Source organism: Dipodomys spectabilis, unplaced genomic scaffold (genome assembly GCF_019054845.1).
Source record: "Dipodomys spectabilis isolate Male_0828 unplaced genomic scaffold, ASM1905484v1 ptg000018l, whole genome shotgun sequence".
NCBI lineage: Eukaryota > Metazoa > Chordata > Mammalia > Rodentia > Heteromyidae > Dipodomys > Dipodomys spectabilis.
In genome coordinates, this window is record NW_024870695.1 from 16706464 (window position 1) to 16727209 (window position 20746).

At 48.0% G+C, this 20746-nt stretch overlaps 1 protein-coding gene across 1 annotated transcript; it reads left to right on the top strand.

Annotated features, from left to right (window-relative positions):
- Positions 1 to 3463: 3463 nt before the first annotated feature.
- Positions 3464 to 9849, top strand: Rsad1 (radical S-adenosyl methionine domain containing 1). Its single transcript, XM_042673783.1, has 9 exons — positions 3464 to 3677; positions 3996 to 4132; positions 4283 to 4487; positions 6676 to 7041; positions 7264 to 7327; positions 7732 to 7879; positions 8097 to 8151; positions 8764 to 8867; positions 9039 to 9849. Exons 1-9 carry the CDS (start codon positions 3543 to 3545, stop codon positions 9190 to 9192), a joined length of 1368 nt encoding a protein of 455 aa, XP_042529717.1. The 5' UTR covers positions 3464 to 3542; the 3' UTR covers positions 9193 to 9849.
- Positions 9850 to 20746: the final 10897 nt, after the last annotated feature.

Below are 20746 nucleotides of genomic sequence, written 5' to 3' on the forward strand. Positions count from 1 at the left end.
GGTACTGTCCCTGAGCTCCTTTACTCAAGGCTAGTGCCTTACCACTTTGAGCCACAGCTTCACTTCTGGTGTTTAAATGGTTGATTAGCGATAAGAGTCTTAAGGACTTTCCTGACAAGGCTGGCTTTGAGTTTCTATCCTCAGATCTCAGCCTCCTGAGTGGCTAGGATTACAGGTGTGAAGCTACTGGTGCCTGTCTCAGAGGGTCGATTCTTTAACTCCATTGGTAAGGACTCATACCCTTAACATGGCTGGTTGTTCACAAACCAACACAGCTGATAGTTACAGTTGAAGTCAAAAAGCAAATAATTTTAGGAAATATTAGAACCAGGAAATATCAGCACAGCGCCACTTCTGGTTTTCTGGTGGTTTATTAGAGATAAGAATCTCACGGACTTTCCTGCCTGGGCTGGCTTTGAACCACAATCCTCAGAGCTCAGCCTCCTGAGTAGCTAGGATTACAGGCATGAACCACCAGTCCCAGCTTATCTTTTGTTTTCTATTCACAGACTGGGGATTACCACAGACCTTCAGAAAACAAATTCATAAATAATATTAGTGTCTCCATCTAAGCCCTGCATCCCTTCCCCTGTTTTAAAAAAATAAAAGTGCACGAAAGGTTCACACATGAGGTTAATAGCAGGATGGTCATTTAAGGGTGCTTGGCACAGCATCTTCCAAGCTGGATTGTTATTAATGAAGCTCCGTCCTCCTCCTCATCCCGTCTCCTTGTTATCATTTCAGTGACCAGTGATTCTCCAGAGAGAATGTTTCCAAAAGGGAGGAAGTCCTCTGGCCCTTGAGTTCTGAGGGCTCCCCCATCCCCGCTTCAAGGCTGATGATCACTCTGGTACTTGAGCCATGCCTCTACTTCTGGTTTTGCTGGTTAATGGGAGATAAAAGTCTCTCAAATTTGTTCGCCCAGGCGTGGCTTTGAACCAAGATCTTCAGTTCTCAGCTTCCTGAGCCACGAGGATTAGTGTGAGGACACATTGAGGTAAAGATGAAGAAAGTTGATTTGTAAAGCAGAGTGATGGAAAGGTAGAAAGTACATAACCCAGACAAGGGTGTGGGCACATGACAGGTGCCCGGAGCACTCTCACATTATGGGTGTTTATGGGGAAATAGTAGGTTAGGGTTTGGCTCAAATCTACCTTGAGTGAAGAGCTCTCCTTTGTTCTGATACCTGCTACATTCCGTCATTCTTGATGGTACACCATTTACCCAACCTCGAGTTTGGCCTGCCGAACTTGGGTCACTGATGTAGTTGGGATTTTTCTCCAAATCTGAGTCATTAGTGTCTGGACTTTTTTTTCCCCCAGACCAAGGATGAATTCTGCCATCCACTACTTTCAAGACAGGTGTCCACCCTTGAGACAAATATTTTCCTCAGTCAGTGAGCCACTTTGCCCCCACAATAAGTGTCTCTCTTCTTTGCTCAGTCTTACAGCATGCTAATTAGCTGGGCACCAGGGCAAGGACAGCTGGAATACAGCCGTTTTGAGGGGTTTGGTTTTGTTACGTTGGTGCTGGGGCTTGAACTCGGGGCCTAGGTGCTCTCACTTGGCTCTTTTACTCAAGGTTTTGGCTCTACCACTTGAGCCATAGCTCCGTTTCTGACCTTCTTACTCATTAATTGGAGATATGAGTCTCATAAACCTTTCTGTCCAGGCTGGGCTCTTGAGTAGTTAGGATTACAGATGTGGGCTACTGGCACCTGGGAGGTTTTGTGTTTTTTTTTAAAATTAAATGTTGTAGCTTATGAGAGAATGTAAGGCTTAAGGCAAAAATAGTGTTTCTGTGCTTTTAATTAAGCTATTTGTCTGTACAGTGTTTTTCTCAGAATTCTTGGCTGCCATTTTTCCTATCTCATTTTCCCTGATCTATCCTACCTCATCCTGAGTCACTGGCTTTATCTGGCAGCCGCAGAAGCAGATCCCTGGTTCATTTACAGTTACACCAGTGTCTGAAGTAGGATTACTAGGCACTGATCACAAATGTGTCTGGGTCCTAAGAGACAGACCGTGGCACATGCTACATGAAGTATGTGTATTGCTTATAGAGAGGCAGTGGAGGATAACAGAAGCCCAGGAGGCAAGCCAGTGCCTCATGCCTGGTTTGGATAGAGTCCATTTGTGACTGTAGCCCAAGGGTGCGGCGAATCAGCCTGCGCTAGGTTCTACATACCTGGGTTCATGAATGCATTAAAGGACATTTTATTTCCAGTGGGGAATGGAATAGAGCCTGAGCTTTCCTGCTCCTATCTTTATTGTTCATGATTCTGTGCTTCCAGTACATTCGTGTGTGTGTGTGTGTGTGTGTGTGTGTGTGTGTGTGTGTGTATGCGCGCGCGCGCACGGACATGTGTGTGCCTGGATCCTGTCCCTTAGCTTTTTTCCACTCAAAGCTCACTTTCTACCACTTGAGCCAAAGCTCCACTTCTTCTTTTTTTTTTTTTTTTTCTTCTGGTTAATTGGGAAGAAGAGTCTCATGGACTTTCCTGCCTAGGCTGGCTTTGAACTGTGATCCTCATATCTCAGCCTCCTGAATAGCTAGTATTACAAGCATGAACCACAGGCACCCAGCTACATCCTAGGTATTCTTAAGGATTACAAACTAAGAAAGGAGGGGAGAATTGAGGCTGTCCCAGGCCTTTCAAGAATGGCCTTGGGGCTGGGAAGGTGGCTTAGTGGTAGAGCGCTTGCCTTTCATGCTTGAGGCCCTGGGTTCGATTCCTCAGCACCACATAAGCAAAAAGAAAAAAGCTGGAAGTGGCGCTGTGGCTCAAATGGTAGAGCGCTAGCCTTGAGCTGAAGAGCTGAGGGACAGAGCCCAGGCCCAGAGTTCAGGCCCCACGACCAGACCCAAAAAAAAAAAAAAAAAAGAATGGCCTTGAACTGTGTAAGTCCAAAGCCTGTGGCCTTTCCAAGGACATAGCTCTTCTGGGGCCTATCTCCTTCCAGCAAGTGGTGCCTGGGGTGGCCTGTCCAGATCAGAGTCTACTCTCCTGACCAAGCCAGTTCCCTAAAACTTTTTGCTCCTCCACCATCCAGTCCAAGAGCCCTCTCCTCACACTGACTCTCACGTTCCAGTAGGTCCCCACCCCCCAGCCCTGACCTGGTGTCCAGCAGGGTTTGTATTGATACGTGTTGGTTTGCTTTTTGTTTGTGGTCAGATCACACCCTGATCTTACGCACCTAGCTGTCCCCATGTCCCAGCTCTTACCCAGGGAATAAAAACGAGAAGGAACTGACTGCATAAACTAGGAGCTCCTGGATGTGCTAGGAAACTTGCCCTGGCACAGAGAACCCAAAGGACAGCTGTGGGCCCCAAATCCTTGGGGCGGCGGCGACGATTGTATCAGTGTCCGGCAGGTGGCGCCGCAGAGCCGAGGTCCCGGGCCTTGTTTGCGGAGGTGACGCGGACGCTCTTCCTTCCGCCCCGACGACCCGGGCAGCTCAGCTCTGCGCGCACCTGTGCGCCCTGGACTGGGGCGCCTGGGCCTCCGGCTCGGTTCTCTCTACCTTGCTTCTGGTCGCGCCATGGGTCTCTCGGGTGCGCGGGCCCGCAGCTGGGTGGCCGTCACCAAAGTGGCCCAGAGGCGCCACGTAGTGGACAGTACGGGAGAATCTCCTAGTCCCGAACCCGCGACCCGGCGGGCGGCGCTTTATGTGCACGTGAGTGGGCAGGGCTGGGGGTGGGGAGGAGGGGCGGTGACCCTGAACCCCGGAATCGCTTGTCACTGGGACCCCACCTTGCTGAGATCTGGAACAGGTTTGGGGGCCCCACTAGGGACGTGGAGACATGAAGTCGCTGGTGCTGGGATTGCTCTGCTGAGCCTCAGTTTCCTCAAATGGGCGCAAGCCCAGGGTGCCCTGCCTTGGGAGATGGGATTGTGGGCAAGGAGCCTTGGCAGTGGCCAGGACATCTCTTCCTCTCCTCCCTCTCCCCTCCCCGCCACACCTCGCCCTGCACGTGCACCCCGTGTCCCCCAGTGGCCCTACTGCCAGAAGCGATGCAGCTACTGCAACTTCAACAAGTACATCGCCCGTGGCGGCCCGGAGGAGGCGGCCCTGCGGAGCTGTCTGGTCACCGAGGCCCGGACGCTGCTTCGGCTCAGCGGGGTGCGAAGGTGCGTGTGCGTGCGTGTGTGTGTGTGTGTGTGTGTGTGTGTGTGCGTGCGTGCGTGCGTGTGCGTGTGTGTGCGCGCGAGATCTTGGGGATTGTTTGGTGGAGTTGGTAGGACCAATGCAAGGTCTCACCTTCACCCTCTTTTTCCCAGGATAGAGTCTGTGTTTTTCGGTGGGGGCACCCCCAGTCTGGCCAGCCCCCACACGGTGGCCGCTGTCCTGGAGGCCGTGGCACAGGCAGCTTACCTGCCTGCAGATTCAGAGGTCACCCTGGAGGCGAATCCCACTTCAGCCCCAGGCCCCAGGCTGGCAGCGTTTGGAGCGGCAGGAGTCAACAGATTGTCCATTGGCCTACAGGTAACTGGTCACACATCTCCTTCCCCATCCTGGGAAACCCCAGACCATCCGGGCTGGCTCCCTTCTGGTGGTGCTTAATTATTGCATAACGCCCCCCCCCCCCCCCCTTTCATTGGTTATGGGGTTTGGACTCAGGGCTTGGGCACTGTCCCCGAGCTCTACCACTTTGAGCCACAGCACCACTTCCTGTTTTCTGGTGGTTAATTGGAGATAAGAGTCTCACAGACTTTCCTGCCCAGGCTGGCTTTGAACCTCAAACCTCAGATCTAGCCTCCTGAGTAGCTAGGATTACAGGTGTGAACTACCAGCACCTGGCAGTACATAATTTCTGATATGTTCCTTTATTTGGTGTGGAGGGGGGGCGGTAGTACTAAGTTTGAACTCAGAGCCTCATGCTTGCTCAGCTTGTTACTCCACTTGCTTGCTTGTTCTGCTGGTGTTTTACTACTTAAGCCATGCCTCCAGCCCTACATTTTGCTTTTTTTTTTTTTTTTTTTGAGATGGAGTCTTGTAGACTTATTTTTCTTTTGGGGCCCAGATTGGCTTCAAACCATCATCTTCTAGATCTTCATCTCCTAAGTAGCTAAAAGGTGTGAGCTATCAGCCCCTGGCTTTCCTGAGATGTTGTTGCCTAAAATGTGTGTCTTGAAACTAGGTAAACCTAAATCAAGAAACCTGTGGGACTAGGGGTGTAACTAAGTGGTTGAGCACTTGTTTAGTATGCTTCCCTCAATCCTCAGCACTGAAAGAGGGGGGGGGGCCTCTTTACTTTTTTGATTAGAATGAAATCTTCCCTCCTAACACATGTTAATGTATGTAGTACATGTAGCAGTATTAACTGTGTGCACAATGTTTTGTAGTGGATCTCTAGCATTTATCAAAATATATTTTCAAAACAAATTGGCGTACATTCTTCAAAAAATTCAGTGTTAGGGCTGGAACATAGTTCAAGTGATAGACCACTTGCTCAGCATGCACAAGGTCCTGGTTTCAATTCTCAGCACACGCACACACGCACACACACACACACACACACACACATACACACACCAATGTTATTAAAGGCAAAGAAAAGCTAAGAATCCAGAACAAAAGAGGCTTGAGAGGCACTGACAGCTGAAGGCAGTGTGTGACCCCTGCCCTCTGGCTGGGAAAGAAGAGGAAAATTACTTCAGTAGACATTACTGGCCAAGCTTGAATATAACTGTATATTAGATAATGGTGGTATATTAGTCTCACACGTCTAGAACTCTGTAATTGGATTGTGGTTATGTAACTCAATGGCCTTGTGTTTGGGTAATACATACTTCAATATTTAGGCATTAAGGGTACAATATCTGTAACTGTACTGTCTGGCACAATAGCCACTAGCTATGTGCTAATCGCTGCAATGTAGCTCTTCTCAGCATAACTCACTTATGTGTGTCCAGTACTGACTGCACTGGGAAGTGCAGATAAAAGAACATTCCCATCATCGCAGGAAGTTTCTGTGGGCAGTGCTGGCCCAGAACTCACATTCCCATGTTTCATTTAGTGATATTTAGAGACAAAAGAAATGTGGCCAAAGGTTGTTGATGGGTCTAGTTGAAGGTGTTTATTTTACTTGCAACTTGTTTCTAGGTTTAAGTTGTCCCAAAGTAAAAAAATAAAGTTAAACAAACCAACAAACCAAAATAGTCAGGCACCAGTACCTGAGATCTGTAATCCTAGCTACTAGATAGACTGAGATCTGAGGATCACCATTCAAAGCTACCTTAGGAAGAAAAAGTGAGGCTCTTATTGCCAATTAGCAGGCAAAAAGGTAGAAGTGGAGCTGTGGCTAAAGCGGTTGAATGCCTGCCTTTATTGAATAAGCCACGCAGGAAGTCGAGCCCTGAGTTCAACCCCAGTAACAGGGTACATGTGCACGTGTGCATGCATGCACCCCCCCCACCCCCCACCCCATCACCACACTCACACCCCCTCATGGGTTTGGAGTCTAAATTCCAGGTCTGACTTTGCATTTATTTGACCTCAAGAGCTAGTCACAGGATTAAATTTACTCTTAGATGAATAAGGAGTTCTGGGTACTCTTGACCACGTAGCTCCCACCATATGCTGTGTGCCCCCCATAATAGCATCACCATAGGGCAGAGCATTCTCTCTCCCACTGACCTGGCCAGCATGCCTCTCCTGTCTCTCTCTTTAGTCCCTGGATGACACTGAGCTCCAACTGCTGGGGCGGACACACTCGGCCAGCGATGCCCTACAGACACTGGCAGAGGCCCGGAGGCTCTTCCCTGGCCGTGTATCTGTGGATCTGATGCTGGGACTGCCAGCCCAGAAGGTGCGGCCATGGCTGAGGCAGCTGCAGGAACTGCTGTACCACTGTGATGATCATCTCTCTCTCTACCAGCTGTCCCTGGAGCGGGGCACCTCACTCTTCACCCAGGTACAGCAGGGCATCCTTCCTGCCCCTGACCCAGAGCTGGCTGCTGAGATGTACCAGGAGGGCCGGACAGTCCTGCAGGAGGCTGGCTTCCGTCAGTATGAGGTCTCCAACTTCGCCCGGAACGTGAGTGTCCGGGCAGAGGATGATGGCTGGAGGGGCGGAATGGGCTGGTTGACTTGTGAACAGGGAACCAGGATCTTCTGAAGCGAAGGACCTATACTGGGTGGGATCAGGCTTGAGATAGTGGGACAGTCTAACCAGATGCCCATTATCTGGGCAGAAAGAGGACATTCCCCTCCCCCTCAACTCTTTCCTCTATGTTCGCTCTTCCCTCCTTCCCTCCAGGGGGCGCTCAGCACCCACAATTGGACTTACTGGCAGTGTGGTCAGTACCTTGGCATTGGGCCTGGTAAGTTCCCTGTGGATGGCAGAAGGGATGACTCAGGAGAGGATACCATGGCTGGATGCGTGTGGGCAGCTTATTTCCTCCTTCCAAGCTTGTATTTCCTCCCGTGTAAAGTGCAGCAAAAAGTAACATCCATCTTCTAGAACTGTTCGGGTATTGTAAGGTGCTTGGTCTATTTCCAGGTGTGTCTCAGAATCCCCTGCAGGGCTTGTAACAACCCCACATGCCGGGACCCACCCTCAGAATTTCTGATTGGACAGGGCTGAGGGAGGGCCTGAGAATTTACATTTGTAGCCTGGAAGGTATTGTCAGTCTCAGGGCCAAACTTTTAGGAACCTTTGATTTAAGTCTGGGAAAGTGCCCATGATTAGCTGCTATCCATGTGGGGGTGTTGTTGATGTTATCAGGGGCCCATGGCCGATTTGTGCCCCAGGGAGTTGAAGGTCACCCCCGGGAGGCTCGGATCCAGACGCTGGAGCCTGACCACTGGATGAAGGAGGTGAAGCTGTTTGGACATGGAACCCGGAAGCGTGTCCCTCTGAGCAAGCTGGAGCTGTGAGCATCTAAGGGCACATGGCTCTTTAGCCAGGCTCCCACCCCTGTACCCCAGGAACTTCTCCATGTGGACATCCTTATTGCCTGCTTTGCCCCTTACCCCCGGCTCCATGCTCCCATGGTCCATTAGCTCCCATCAGCCCCCATCTGCACGTCAGGGTTAAAGACAAGAGGCACAGGTCTCCTCTCAAAGACTCCTTGATGACTTTTCTTCCAGGCTGGAGGAGTGTGTGGCCCTAGGGCTGCGCACTGACGTGGGGATCACTCACCAGGTAAGGGATCAGGGGGTTCTCACAGAACACTGGCTCCTCCTGAGTCTGTCTCTGTCTCTCTCTCCTGCCCAGACCCTCCCATACACTCCCTGTGCATTGTAGACAGTGTGGTGCAGTGGTCAGAAAGCTGGAACGCAGACTGTAGAGACCCGGTTCTCATTCCTGTTCTACTATATCCTTGAGCACAAATCCTTTCCCTTCTCTGAACCCCGATTTTCTCAGCTGTGTGAAGGAACAGACTAGACAAAGGGGTTCTAAATGTTTTTGAACCACATCAGCTAGAATGTGCACTCGAGCTGCTCTGGATGAAGTCAGAGCCCCGAAGCCCTGGTTGGGGCTGGCCCTTCCCTGATTGGGAAGTAGGAGACAGGAAGGGTTGGGAGAAGAGAAAGAGATTTGGCTTGGCTGGAGCTGGCTTTGGGCTGAGTGAGCAACAGGGTGGGAAGATCCTTACTTTTCTGTCATCCCACTGACCTGTCCCAGTGTTCCTGAGCATCTGCTACTGGGATCCCACTGGGGACTGGACCCTTCCTCAGCCCTTAGTGACATCTCAGCCACATGGCCCAGTGAGGCTTAGGCAACTCCTCACCTCTGACCTTCTGCTTTCCCCAGCACTGGCAGCAGTTTGAGCCCCAGCTGACGCTGTGGGATGTGTTTGGAGCAAGCACAGAGGTGAAGGACCTGCTAGAGCAGGGCCTGTTGCTGCTGGACCACAGGTGCGTTGGGGGAGGCAGGCATGGGCGGGGCTGACTTACAGATCCAAAGACCCAGCATGCTTGAAAAGACTGGTGAGGATGGGTCTGTGGGTGCCTGGGGCTCACGTGGGTGGGAGTGAGCTTGAACGAATCAGGACTGAAGAGTCGCATCCAGGCCTCTTGATTTTGCAGGGGTCTCCGGTGTTCCTGGGAGGGTCTGGCTGTGCTGGACTCTCTGTTGCTGACCCTTCTGCTTCGGCTCCAAGAGGTCTGGCAGCAGAGAACCCCTGTGCCAGGAGATTGGTTAGCTGTTCCTGTGTCCCAGGACAATGCCAGACAGACTTAGAAGGCTAGACCTGCACTGTGGACGTCTTTGGTAGCGCTGCTACCTCTGCTTCAAGTGATTAGTGCCTGACCCTGGCATTCTCAGGGGAATAGCTCCAGTCAGGGCAGCGGAGGACATTTCAGGTCCAGAAACTGGTATTCCATTCAGCATCTTGAGACCGACAGCACCAGCACTTGGTTTATCAACTTCTGATGGCCTTTCTGATACCCAAACAATGACATGTGTTTGGAAGTCTTTCAACAGAGAATTGCCCAAGGAAAACAAGTCTTCCTCACTCCCGAGTGAGATCCTAAGACAGATGCGTGAGTCAGGAACACTGAATCTCCTCCAGGTATCTGAAGCAAGAAGAAATTTAATATAGGAACAAGATAGTTACAAAACCATTGGGTTTTTCAGTTAAGGGTGCTTGTTGTATAGAAAGTTTCACATTCTGGGTGTATATGATTGTTTCCCAATGATTGAATTCAGGATGAATATTTTTAGCAAGAATATTACGTGGAAGCTGGGCACCAGTGGCTCACACTTGTAATACTAGCTACTCAGATGACTGAGTTTCAAAGGATCAAAGTTTGGTGCCAGTCAAGACAGAAAAGTCCTTGAGACACTAACTCCAAAATGACTAGCATAAGCCAGGTGCTGGCGGCTCACACCTGTACTCCTAGCTACTCAGGAGGCTGAGATCTGAGGATTGTGGTTTAAAGCCAGCCCAGGTAGGAAAGTCCGTAAGACTCTTATCTCCAATTATCCACCAGAAGACCAGAAGTGGCGCTGTGGCACAAGTGGTAGAGCGCTGTTCTTGAGCTGAAGAGCTGAGGAACAGCACCCAGGCTCTGAGTTCAATCTCCATGACCAAATGGAAAAATAAAAAAAAGAATACTATGTAAATGTTGTTTGACTCAAGATCCATAAAGTCATGTTAACCCACTGTTAGTAATGCTAATTTTAGCTAGGCACTGGTGTTTCAGGCCTGTAATGGTAGCTACTCAAGAAACAGATCTGAGTACCAAGGTTCAAAGCCAGCCTGGGCAGAAAAGTTTGTAAGATCAGGTAAAAATCTAGAAATGGAGCTGTGGCTCAGGTTGTAAAGTACCAGCTTTGATTAAGAAAGCCAAGTGAGAACATGAAGCCCTGAGTTCAAACCTCAGTACTGGCACAAAAAAAATGCTATTTTTGATCAGTCAATTGAGGTGGTTGATATTCTCCTTCTCCATTGTTAAGTAGTTTTTCCTTGAGTTAAGTAGTTTCTTATTTGTGGCTTGGATTCAGAGATGGTCCTGTTCCCTCTCTTTTGCCCAGTGATTTTGATATTGATTGAGATCATTGCTCAGATAAGTTCTTGAGTATGACTCTACCATTTCTTCAACATCAATGAACTAGCATTTATCCTTTTTTTTTTTAAAGAAAGAACTTTATTTTTTGTTTGATTTTTTTTCTTTTTTTTAAATGTTTTCTTTTTCTCCTTCCTTCCTTCCTTCCTTTCTTTTTTGTTGTTGTTGGTGGTGGTTGTGGGGTTTGAACTTTGAGCCTGGGCACTGTGCCTCAGCTCTTCAGCTCAAGGCTAGTGCTCTACCACCTGAGCCACAGCACCACTTCCAGTTTTCTGGTGGTCTATTGGAGATAAGAGTCTCATAGACTTTCCTGCCTGGGCTGGCTTTGAACCACAATCCTTAGATCTCAGCCTCCTGAGTAGCTAGGATTATAGGAGTGAGCCACCGGTGCCTGGCATGGATTTTTTCTTTAGCTATACTATTTTTGGTCTCTATAGGTACTGTGATTAAACCTAGGCAAGTGCTAGGCAAGTGCTTTGCCACTGAGCTACATCCCAGCCCAAGCTTTCTTTTTTTAAACGCTGGAAATTGAACTGAGAGCCTTGTTTTTGAGTAAGAACTGAGCTCCACCTCCAGACTTTATCTTCTCTTTTTGTGAAAAGCTTATATCATTTTCACCTGGAAATTGTATGTGGAGTGTGTGTGTGTGTGTGTGTGTGTGTGTGTGTGTGTGTGTGTGTGTGTGTGAATGAGAGAGGAAAGAAACAGGGATAGAGACAAAGAGAGGGGGAGAAAAGAGGGCCTGTTTTTTCTGGGAAGAGTTTCTGTAACTTTATTTATTTGCATCATTGGAGATTGCCTCTCACCTGCTAGGCAAAGGGTACCCTGATGCCCACAGTAACTTGGTATTACAGCAGATGGAGGCACCCTAGGCCCCAGTCTTCTATGAATTACAGAGGACAGGGTACCTGCCTCTCAAAGGTGAGCACGTGTTTTTCCTGTGGGAGGGTGGGTGTGCATGTCAGTCCGTCTTTGACCCTGTGGTAATGTGGTAAGTGTTACTCCCTCTTCTTTATTCATGAGCTATTCATCTAGCACCACACTGGGCACACTGAGAGGAATAAGACCTGCCCAGACCTCAAGGAACTCCCTGCCCTGCTCATAGATGTGGAAAGAGATAAAGCGATAAAGCCCAGGCTGGTTGGTTAGGCTGCTTAGGCAGTTGGGACAGCCTGAGGCATTTTTGGTTCTTAGAGGTGGCTGGGAGCAAGAGAGGGGATTGGATGTGTTTTTCTTACCAATTCCTCACCCTGGGACTCTAGAAAGCCCGGCCCTGGGGCAGCTTGCTGCCCAGAGAGATGCGTCTTCCTGAGCCTTCCCCTGATCTTGATATTCAAGAAGCTTCAGCAGGTGTACCATCAGATAGTCTACACGCACTCGGGTTTCTTCCCACTGCCAGGGCTTGTGCCACCTGAGATGCCAGGCCCCTCCCTGCTGGGGCACCTCATAAAACCTGTGCGCAGGGCTGGGTGGAAGCCAGGACCAGGCCAGGGTGGCCCAGATCACCGTCATGACTCAGCCTGGTCCCGCCTTACTAGAGAATCAACCTCCAGGAGGTGGAGCCCAGGAATCTAGCCAGCTATTAAACACTTCCTCAAAGTCTGGTTTGGGAAGTGCTAATTACTTCCCTCTCCTACTTCCTGTCCTGAAAGGCTGGGTCAGGAGAGGCACACGGATGCTCCTAGGTAGGCAGTATTAGAGTGGGGTCCTTCTCGCCTCATCCTGCCCCTCCATGGAAGGGAGTCTCTGCCTTCATGTAAGGACTTTGGGTGTCAGCTTTTTGCCTATCCTCCTGGAGCGTAAGGAAAGGGTTGGACTTGTACTTTGATGCAGAAGTTGGGGACATGTAGTATGTGAGGGTGTGGCTATTGTTTGAAGAGCCAAGCCTACCATGTGCAAGATCACTGACAGTTGTTTGTGAATGTGTGCTAGTACTGGGGCTTGAACTCAAAGCCTCAAGCTCTGGCTTGTCTTCTTCACTCATGGCTGGCACTTTACCATTGAAGCCACACATTTACTTCCTGCTCTTTGCTGGTTAGCTGAAGATAAGAGTCTTGTGGACTTTTCTGCCCTAGCTGGCCTTGAACCTCAGTCCTCAGCTTCCAGCCTCCAGAGTAGCTAAGATTACAGGCATGAGCAAGCACTGACAATTCTTAAGCCTTTCTTCCAAAATAATCAGGGTCTCTAGTTTGATTTCCATTTTACTAATGGAGATATTCAAAGAGGTTCTTTAACTTGACTCAGGTAAATATTGCCATGTGTTACTTTTTGTTTGTTTGGTTCTGGTCATAGGGCCTGAACTCTGGGCCTGGGCACTGTCCCTCAGCTCTTCAGCTCAGGGCTAGGGCTCTACCACTTGAGCCACAGCACCACTTCCGGCTTTTTTCTTTTTTTGCTTATGTGGTGCTGAGGAATCGAACCCAGGGCCTCATGCATGCAAGGCAAGCGCTCTACCACTGAGCCACCTTCCCAGCCCCCATAGTGCTCCTTTCTTTCCAATCTCATCACTAGAAACTACGATCAAGTTTTCTGAGAGGTTCCAATCTGGAGAGCAAGTTTTTATTTTCTGTTTTTGGGTGGGGGTCAGGGGTTTGCAGATAGAACCCATGCTAGACAACTGTCCATACCACTGAACCTCTACCCCCAAAGACCATTCCTAACCCTGGCTTTATTATCATCTAAAACTTACTCCCAGCTCCATCCCATGAGAGGCTTGGTCCACCTGATCTCTGTCAAGTCAGAAAGCAAGGAGTTCCAGCCTTTGGGCTAGAATGCTGGGCGTGGTGGCACTCAGCACCCAGCACTCAGGAGGTGGATGGAGATAGAAAGATCTTGAATTGAGGCCAGTCTGGGCTATATAATGAGGCCTGTCTAAAATAAGAAAGGGAAAGGGGAGTGGTGCCAGCCAGAGCAGGTGGCCCATGCCTAGAATTCTAGCTACTCAGGAGGCTGAGATCCGAGGATCTCAGTTTGAAGCCAGCCCAGGCAGAAAAGTCTATAAATCTCTTATCTCCAATTAACCGGCAACAGCTGGAAGTGGAGCTGTGGTTTGAATGGTAAAGCACCAGCCTTAAGCAGAAAAAGCTAAGGGAGAGTGCCCTGGCCCTGAGTTCAAGTCCCAGTACAGCCATAAAAAGAAAAGAAAAGGGCAAGGGGGTAGAGAGACTAGAGCTGTTTGTCCTGTCTTGTAAATTTCCTCCAGTTTTCTCTCACCCAGAACCCCCTGGGGGGCAAAGCCCATATTTCTCTTCTGCCTTCCTCTCCCACCTTTACTTTGAGGGGAATTTTAAAGCAAAATATGCTTTAGTCTATGCACCCCCTCCCCCGCCCCCCTTCCCTGCACTCTACTGTTTGTCTTCCCCATTTCCTCCCCCTTTCCTGTCCAAAGATGGGCCACACTTTATTTGACTGAGTATCCAGAATGGGTTGCATTTTGCAGCCTGCCCCTTTCACTTCTCATTTTTCATAAGCAGTTTTCCACCATGTTCCTTGGTCATCGTCTTTCTCATTTTAATTGTTGCACAGTGTTCCAATGAGTGAATAATTTAATAATCATTACCCCAATGTACGTCGCTTACATGGTTACTGAATTTCCCCGTTATGAATAAACGTTGCTGTGTGTGTTTTTATAGATAGTGGATTATTTCCTCAGGGCAGGGCCCTGGAGTGACACAGCTAGGTACAAGGGCATGAGTGCTTTCCTGATTCTTGGCAGGAATTAATTGTTCCTTACATTATTCTCCAAAGGGTTTTCTTTTTTTTTTCTTTTTCTCTTGCTTAAAAATGGGGCGTGCAGAGGCTGGGAAGGTGGCTCAGTGGTTGAGCGCTTGCCTTGCATGCCTGAGGCCCTGGGTTCCATTCCTCAGCACCACATAAGCAAAAAGAAAAAAGCCAGAAGTAGCACTGTGGCTCAAGTGGTAGAGTGCTAGCCTTGAGCTGAAGAGCTGAGGGACAGTGCCCAGGCCCAGAGTTCAGGCCCCACGCCCGGACCCCCCCAAAAAAATGGGGCGTGCATAGGATTTTTCCCCCCAATCATGTAGAATAAAGCAAAAATTCTACAATAGACACCACCATGCTTGGACAACCATCCCTGTAAATATTTTGCGATGCATAGATCTACATCTAGATGGAGAAATAAAAATAATTTTTTTTTCACAAAAGGAATCTCACATGCCGGTTTTGCAACATGGTTCTCCTCCTCCTCCCTCTCCTCCCCCTCCTCCTCCTCCTCCTCCTCCTCCTCCCCCTCCTCCTTCCCCTCCCCCTCCTCCTCCCCCTCCTCCCCCTCCTCCTCCTCCTCCTCCCCCTCCTCCCCCTCCTCCTCCTCCTCCTCCTCCTCCTCTTTCTTCTTCTTCTTCGTCTTCTTCTTCTTCTTCCTCTTTTGTTTTTACTCAACATGTCCTGGGTTTTCTGATTGGTCTGCCAGCTCCCATGCTTAGGTGCTAATGTAGTATGAATATATATGTATGTATGTGTATCTATTTATCTATCTATATAGATATATATATGCCTGGCACTGGGCCAAGAATTTTATCTGCATTAGCTCACTGGAGCGCGACCAGAACCCAATGAGACACTGTCTATTATTATCGTGACTACTTTAACAATGGAAACAGGCTCAAAGAAACTGTCTGCCCAAGGCCACAGGACTCAGGAGCTGTGGGGCTGGTGCTTAAGCTAAGTTTTTTCAGACTCTGAAACAGATGCTTATACAAGTAATATATGGACATATTCTTTAACACATACACATATTCTTATTATAAAAAATAGTAACATAGAAAGTAAAGTGTGAAAATCCCCTTTACACTTCCACGGAGGTTTGGGGTATATGCCAGATAAATTTAAGTTCAATTGCATATAGCAGAAAACCAAAACAGCATTAGGTTTAAACAAGATGGGAGTTTATTTCTTTCACATAGAAGAGGTCTGGACATGGTATTTCAGGGCTGGCTTTAGTGAACAAGGCATCATGGGTCATGAAGACCCAGAGTTCTGGCTTCCTGCCCTGGCTTCCACTCTTAAGGTCTGCACGTGGTCACCTGTAGTCCCCAAAGCTCCAGCCATCCTGTCTGCATTAAAATATGAATATTTCCCCTTCATATGCAATATGAAGGGGAACAGCTGGTCAGGTATTGGCGTATTTGCTCCCACTGGAATCACCCTGCCCCTACCAGCTTTCCATAAAGTCTCTGTATTCCTAAGACATCAGCTGACTTCTGATTGGCTACTTTCAGACATCAGGGAAGTTGGGTAATATAATCTTTGTGTGTGTTTGCCAATACTGGGGTTTGAACTTAGGGCCCGAGAGCTGTCCTTTACCTTTTTTTTTTTTTTTGCCTAAGGCCAATGCTCTAACATTTGAGGTACAGCTCCATTTTTGACTTTCAGGTGGTTAATTGAATATACATTTTTCTGCCTGGGCTGACTTTGAACCTTGATCCTCAGATCTCAGTATCCAGAGTAGCTAGGATTACAGCTATGAGCCACAGTGCTGGGTTGCAATATAGATCTTAAGCTAAGCACATTGTTGCATCTCTTTCCCACTACCCCATAATAAAAAGGCTTGGTTAATGAAAGGGATGGAAGGATGGGTGTTAAGAGGCAATCAGACAGTTCTGCCAACATGTATATCTTTTCCAACTCTTTTCTATAAATTTAAATATATGCACATATTTAAGAACATAGCTTTTAAAAATAGTCTAACATGTAAATGGTACATTGTTTTAATTTACATCTTGAAGTTTTGTTTCGATGGGGCACTGGTGGTACACCTGTAACCCTAGCTATTCAGAAGGCTCAGATTAAAGGACCAAAGTCTAAAGCCAGCCCAAACCCAAAAGTCTGTGAGACTGTATCTTTAATTAGTCGTCAAAAAAAAAAAAAATGTCAGACTGGTGAAAGTATGAGGTCCTGAGTTCAGGTCCTGGTACTAGCGTGCGCGTGCGCGCGCACACACACACACACACACACACACACACACTTTTTTTTTTTTTTTACTACTTTTTGTATTGTGTATCCATTTAAACTCCTTGCTTATTTATTTGAATCGACTGGCTAGCTAGACATAACAAGTGTATTAACTCTTTGTCTTGCTTTCAATATGCTATTGTTTTTGTTTATTGAGATCATCTCAATGTGAACTTCAGGGTGGCCTCTAACTCACAGTTCTCTTGCTTTAGTCTCCCGAGTGCTGGAATATACCACCACACTTGACTCAATGCTACCCTTTTTATCTTTCATAGGTTTTTTTTTTTTTTACTCTTTTGGAAGTGAGTTTTGTAGGAATTTCAAGTATATTTATATAGTTGAGTCCATCTGTTGCCTTGTGACTTTTTCTGTCAATCCTGGGCTTAGCCAGACCTTCCACCCCCAGAGACAAGGTGAATGTTTAAGTGGGCTCTCTCTCCTTCTGAGAGTCGTCTAGTGCTGGTGTGTGAGTCCACCTGGCTCTGAATCTCCACTCTGTCACTTCCAGCTGTCTGAGCAGGTGGGACTTTGCTCTGCTGAATCTGGTTTTCTTGACTGGTGATGAGGTTGGGCCAGCCCCAGGCCTCAAACTGATCCATGCAGTGAGTCAGAACCACCAGAGGCTCTGGTAAGATGCACATTCCTGCCTCATCCCCCAGATTTGTAGAATCTAGATCTCCAAAGCCAGAAATGAATGATGGACAAGCTCTCCAGGGAGCCTGTAGCTAACTCCTGCTCCATACCACAGGAACTGTCAAGGTCTGTGGTGGCTGCCTGTCCCGGCTCTGTGTGTGTGTGTGTGTGTGTGTGTGTGTGTGAGAGAGAGAGAGAGAGAGAGAGAGAGAGAGTATACATAGGCGGGTACTGATGCTGTCCCTTAGCTGCTGTTGCTGCCTCCTCCTCCTCCTCCTCCTCTTTCTCCCTTTCTCTTCCTCCTCCTTCTTTTTCTCCAGTCCTGGGGCTTGAACTCAAGGCCTGGGTGCTGTCCCTGAGCTTTGTGCTCAAGACTAGCACTACTTGAGCCACAGTGCCTCTTCTGGCTTTTTCTGAGTAGTTTATTGGAGATAAGAGTCTCACAGACTTTCCTGCCTGGGCTGACTTTGAGCTGAGATTCTCAGATCTCAGCCTCCTGAGTAGCTAGGAGTACAGATGTGAGCCACTGGCATCCAGCTTCCCTTAGCTTCCCCCTCACCCCCACACTTCAAAGTTAGCTCTCTACTACTTGAGCCGCTTTCAGCTTTTTGCTGACTGGTTGAAGATAATAATCTCACAGACTTTCCTGCTCAGGCTAACTTTGAACCTTGATGCTCAAATTTCAGTTTCCTGACTAGCTAGGATCACAGGCAGGACCCAGCTCTTAACAGTCAGTGAGGGGGTGGGCTGCAGCTTGGCCCCTGTATTCCCTGAAACACGCTGCCCTGGCTCTTCCTTTTGCTCAGAGCTCTCATTTCATATCCAGCCTGAACGACTGTCGTCCTCCCCACTTCCCCAGGATGGGTGATCAGAATCCTGGGGGGCTGTCTCAACCACACCCTTGGGAGGGGGCCATGCCACTTACTGAGGGTCACCTCAGTGTTGGGCCACTCACTCTGTGAGTCTCCCTATCCTCACTGCTGAAAGCAGGGACCTGGCTTCCTGCAAGGCTGTTACCAGGAAGTTGATGACAAGTGGATGGATGGATGGATGGACGGATGGTTGGATGGATGGATGGATGGGTGAGTTGAAAGAGCTGTGGACAGTTTCTGCACAATTCTGTGTGTGTGTTTCACTTATGGAAGACGTTGCTATTGGTGTCTGCATTGTCATTTATTGCTGTAGCAGAAGCAAGTGTTTGCCTTTATTGTCCCAGGGTTGATGGGCTGAGCCAGAGAATGAATCTTACATTAGACAAACAGAAGAGTACAAATTAAAACAGGATGTGTAACATGGGACAGGGTAGCCATATAAAGACAACAAGGCCTAAAAACACAGGACTGGACATGTAAACCCTGAATTGGACAAAGAGGGGTGAATGAAGAACATAACAAAGCAGACTTACTTGGCTGGGGTAGTTAATTGGGTGGAAAAGTGACTAGAAAGACAATGATGGGTTTAAGAAGATTGATTTGTACAGATTTTCTCCTACTCATGTGTGTGTGTGCGTGTGCGTGTATGTGCGCACGCGCGCGCACACGCATGTTAGGCTGAACGAAGGGCCTTGTGCTAGGCAAGTGCTGTACCACTGAGCTATACTCTCAAGCCCCTCATTTGCTGCTTTTAAGAAGAACAAAGAAAATCACAGTGATTTTTTTTTAACCCATCCCAAGCTGACCTTGAACTAGCTGTTGTAGCCCTGGCTGTCCTCTAGCTTTTAATCCTCCTGCTTCTACCTCCTGAGTACTGGGATTACAGGCTGTATTACCATACTTGGCTCAGAGTGATCATCCTGCATCTACTGTTTTCCAAGTGTCCTTATTTTTATTTATTCCTAAGGTGCTGGGGACTGAACTCAGATTTTTATCATGTTCAAGGCAAGTGCTTTACCATTAAGCTAGATCCCCAGATTTTCAACTGTCTTAAACTCAAAACAGTTAATATGCCAGGGTGGACATGTTTTTAACTTGATTACACTGCCCCAGTGAGGCTGGCTCTAAAGATCTCAGGTCCCTAACAGGGATTCCTGAGGCCTGACAAGAGAGAGACCCATCATTTCCCTGTGATGCTGAAATATATCAGTTGAGAGCTTGGATGCCTGGGAATATTTCTCATTGGCTTAATGGAGAACTTGCCACCTTCTGGCTGGCTGGGTGTGTGCCATGGAGAGACTTGCAGCCTCTATGCACCAGGTACCCACCCAAAATGACTCCTCATATCACTGGCCTTGCCTTTGTCAACAAGTATAACAGGAAAGGACCCATTCTTCAGGTGGCAGATCAATCCAGGCAAGGACCGCCCTCTGCTGGCCCATTGTCCTTGGACTTGACCAAGTTGCTCAGGCCTTCAGTGCTTTCTAAGTATTCTTGTAGTAATTAAGACCCAGGAAGAAGCCAGATGCCCTTACTGAGGGCCTTGGCTGCACTGATGAGGCAGATGAGGGGGCAGAGGTAGGGTCGCAGCAATAAGAGCCTCACAGACTTTCCTGCTAAACCTGGCTTCAAACCATGATCCTCAGATTTCAGCCCTCTGAGTAGCTAGGATTACAGGCATGAGTCATCGGTGCCCAGCTTCACCTTTTTTGGTTTTTGGTGGCGGGGCTTGGGCACTGTTAGTGAGTTCTTTTGTTCAGGGCTAGGTGCTCAAGCCATAGCTCCATTTCTGGTTTTCTGATGTTTAATTGGAGATAAGAGTCTCACAAACTTTCCTGCTTGGGCTGGCTTGGAACCACAATCCTCAGATCTCAGCTTTCTGAGTAGCTAGGATTACAGGCATGAACCACCAGTGCCTGGCCTTTTTTTTTTTTTTTTTTTTTAAATACTGGAAATCCAACTCAGAGCATTGCTCTTGCTAGGCAAGTGTTTTATCACTGAGCTACATCTCAGCCAGGGCTCAGCTTTTGATCATTGAAGAAGTTGCCATGGAAACACCTCATCTCCACGAAGCTCAGACCTTTCAGAATAACAGTCACAAACAATAAAGGAGTTACAAAAATAATCAAACTAGTCAGGCATCGTGGTATATGCCCATAATCACAGTCTTCAGGAGGTAGAGGCAGGAGGATGTTGAATTCAAGGCTAGCCTCGGGAAAGTTATCAAGACCCTATCCTGAAGACAGAATAAAAACAAAAGCGTCAAGTGGTAGAATGTCCAATACGGGCACACACACAAAAGTTAAACCTATGAACCATTAATAGCCATATGAACCAGTAACTGCCCCTGCCCAAAGTCCATTGTTAGATAACTGGATATAACTAAAATGCCATATATTCTTGAAGTATACAATGGAATATTACCCAGCAGTTAAAAAAAAAGTCAAAGGGCTGGGAATGGGCTTAGTGGTAGAGTGCTTGCTTAGGATCATGAAGCCCTGGGTTTGATTCCTCAGTACCACATAAACAGAGAAGGCCAGAAGTGGTGCTGAGTCAAGTGGTAGTGTGATAACCTTGAGCAAAAAAGAAGCTTGAGGACAGTGCCGGGCCCTGAGTTCAAGCCCCAGGACTGGTTAAAAAAAAAAAGAGAGACAAAATATATGTATTGTGTGGATGACTTGTGAAAAATATGCTGGCAGAAATCAGATACAAAAGGCTACGTGCTTCATGATTTCATCTATATGGAATGTCCAC

Coding starts and splice junctions, on each gene's coding strand:
- Rsad1 (XM_042673783.1), top strand. CDS start 3,543: ATGGGTCTCTCGGGTGCGCGGGCCCGCAGCTGGGTGGCCGTCACCAAA. Junction 7,328..7,731: donor GTACCTTGGCATTGGGCCTG/GTAAGTTCCCTG, acceptor TGATGTTATCAG/GGGCCCATGGCCGATTTGTG. Junction 8,868..9,038: donor CTGTTGCTGCTGGACCACAG/GTGCGTTGGGGG, acceptor TTGATTTTGCAG/GGGTCTCCGGTGTTCCTGGG.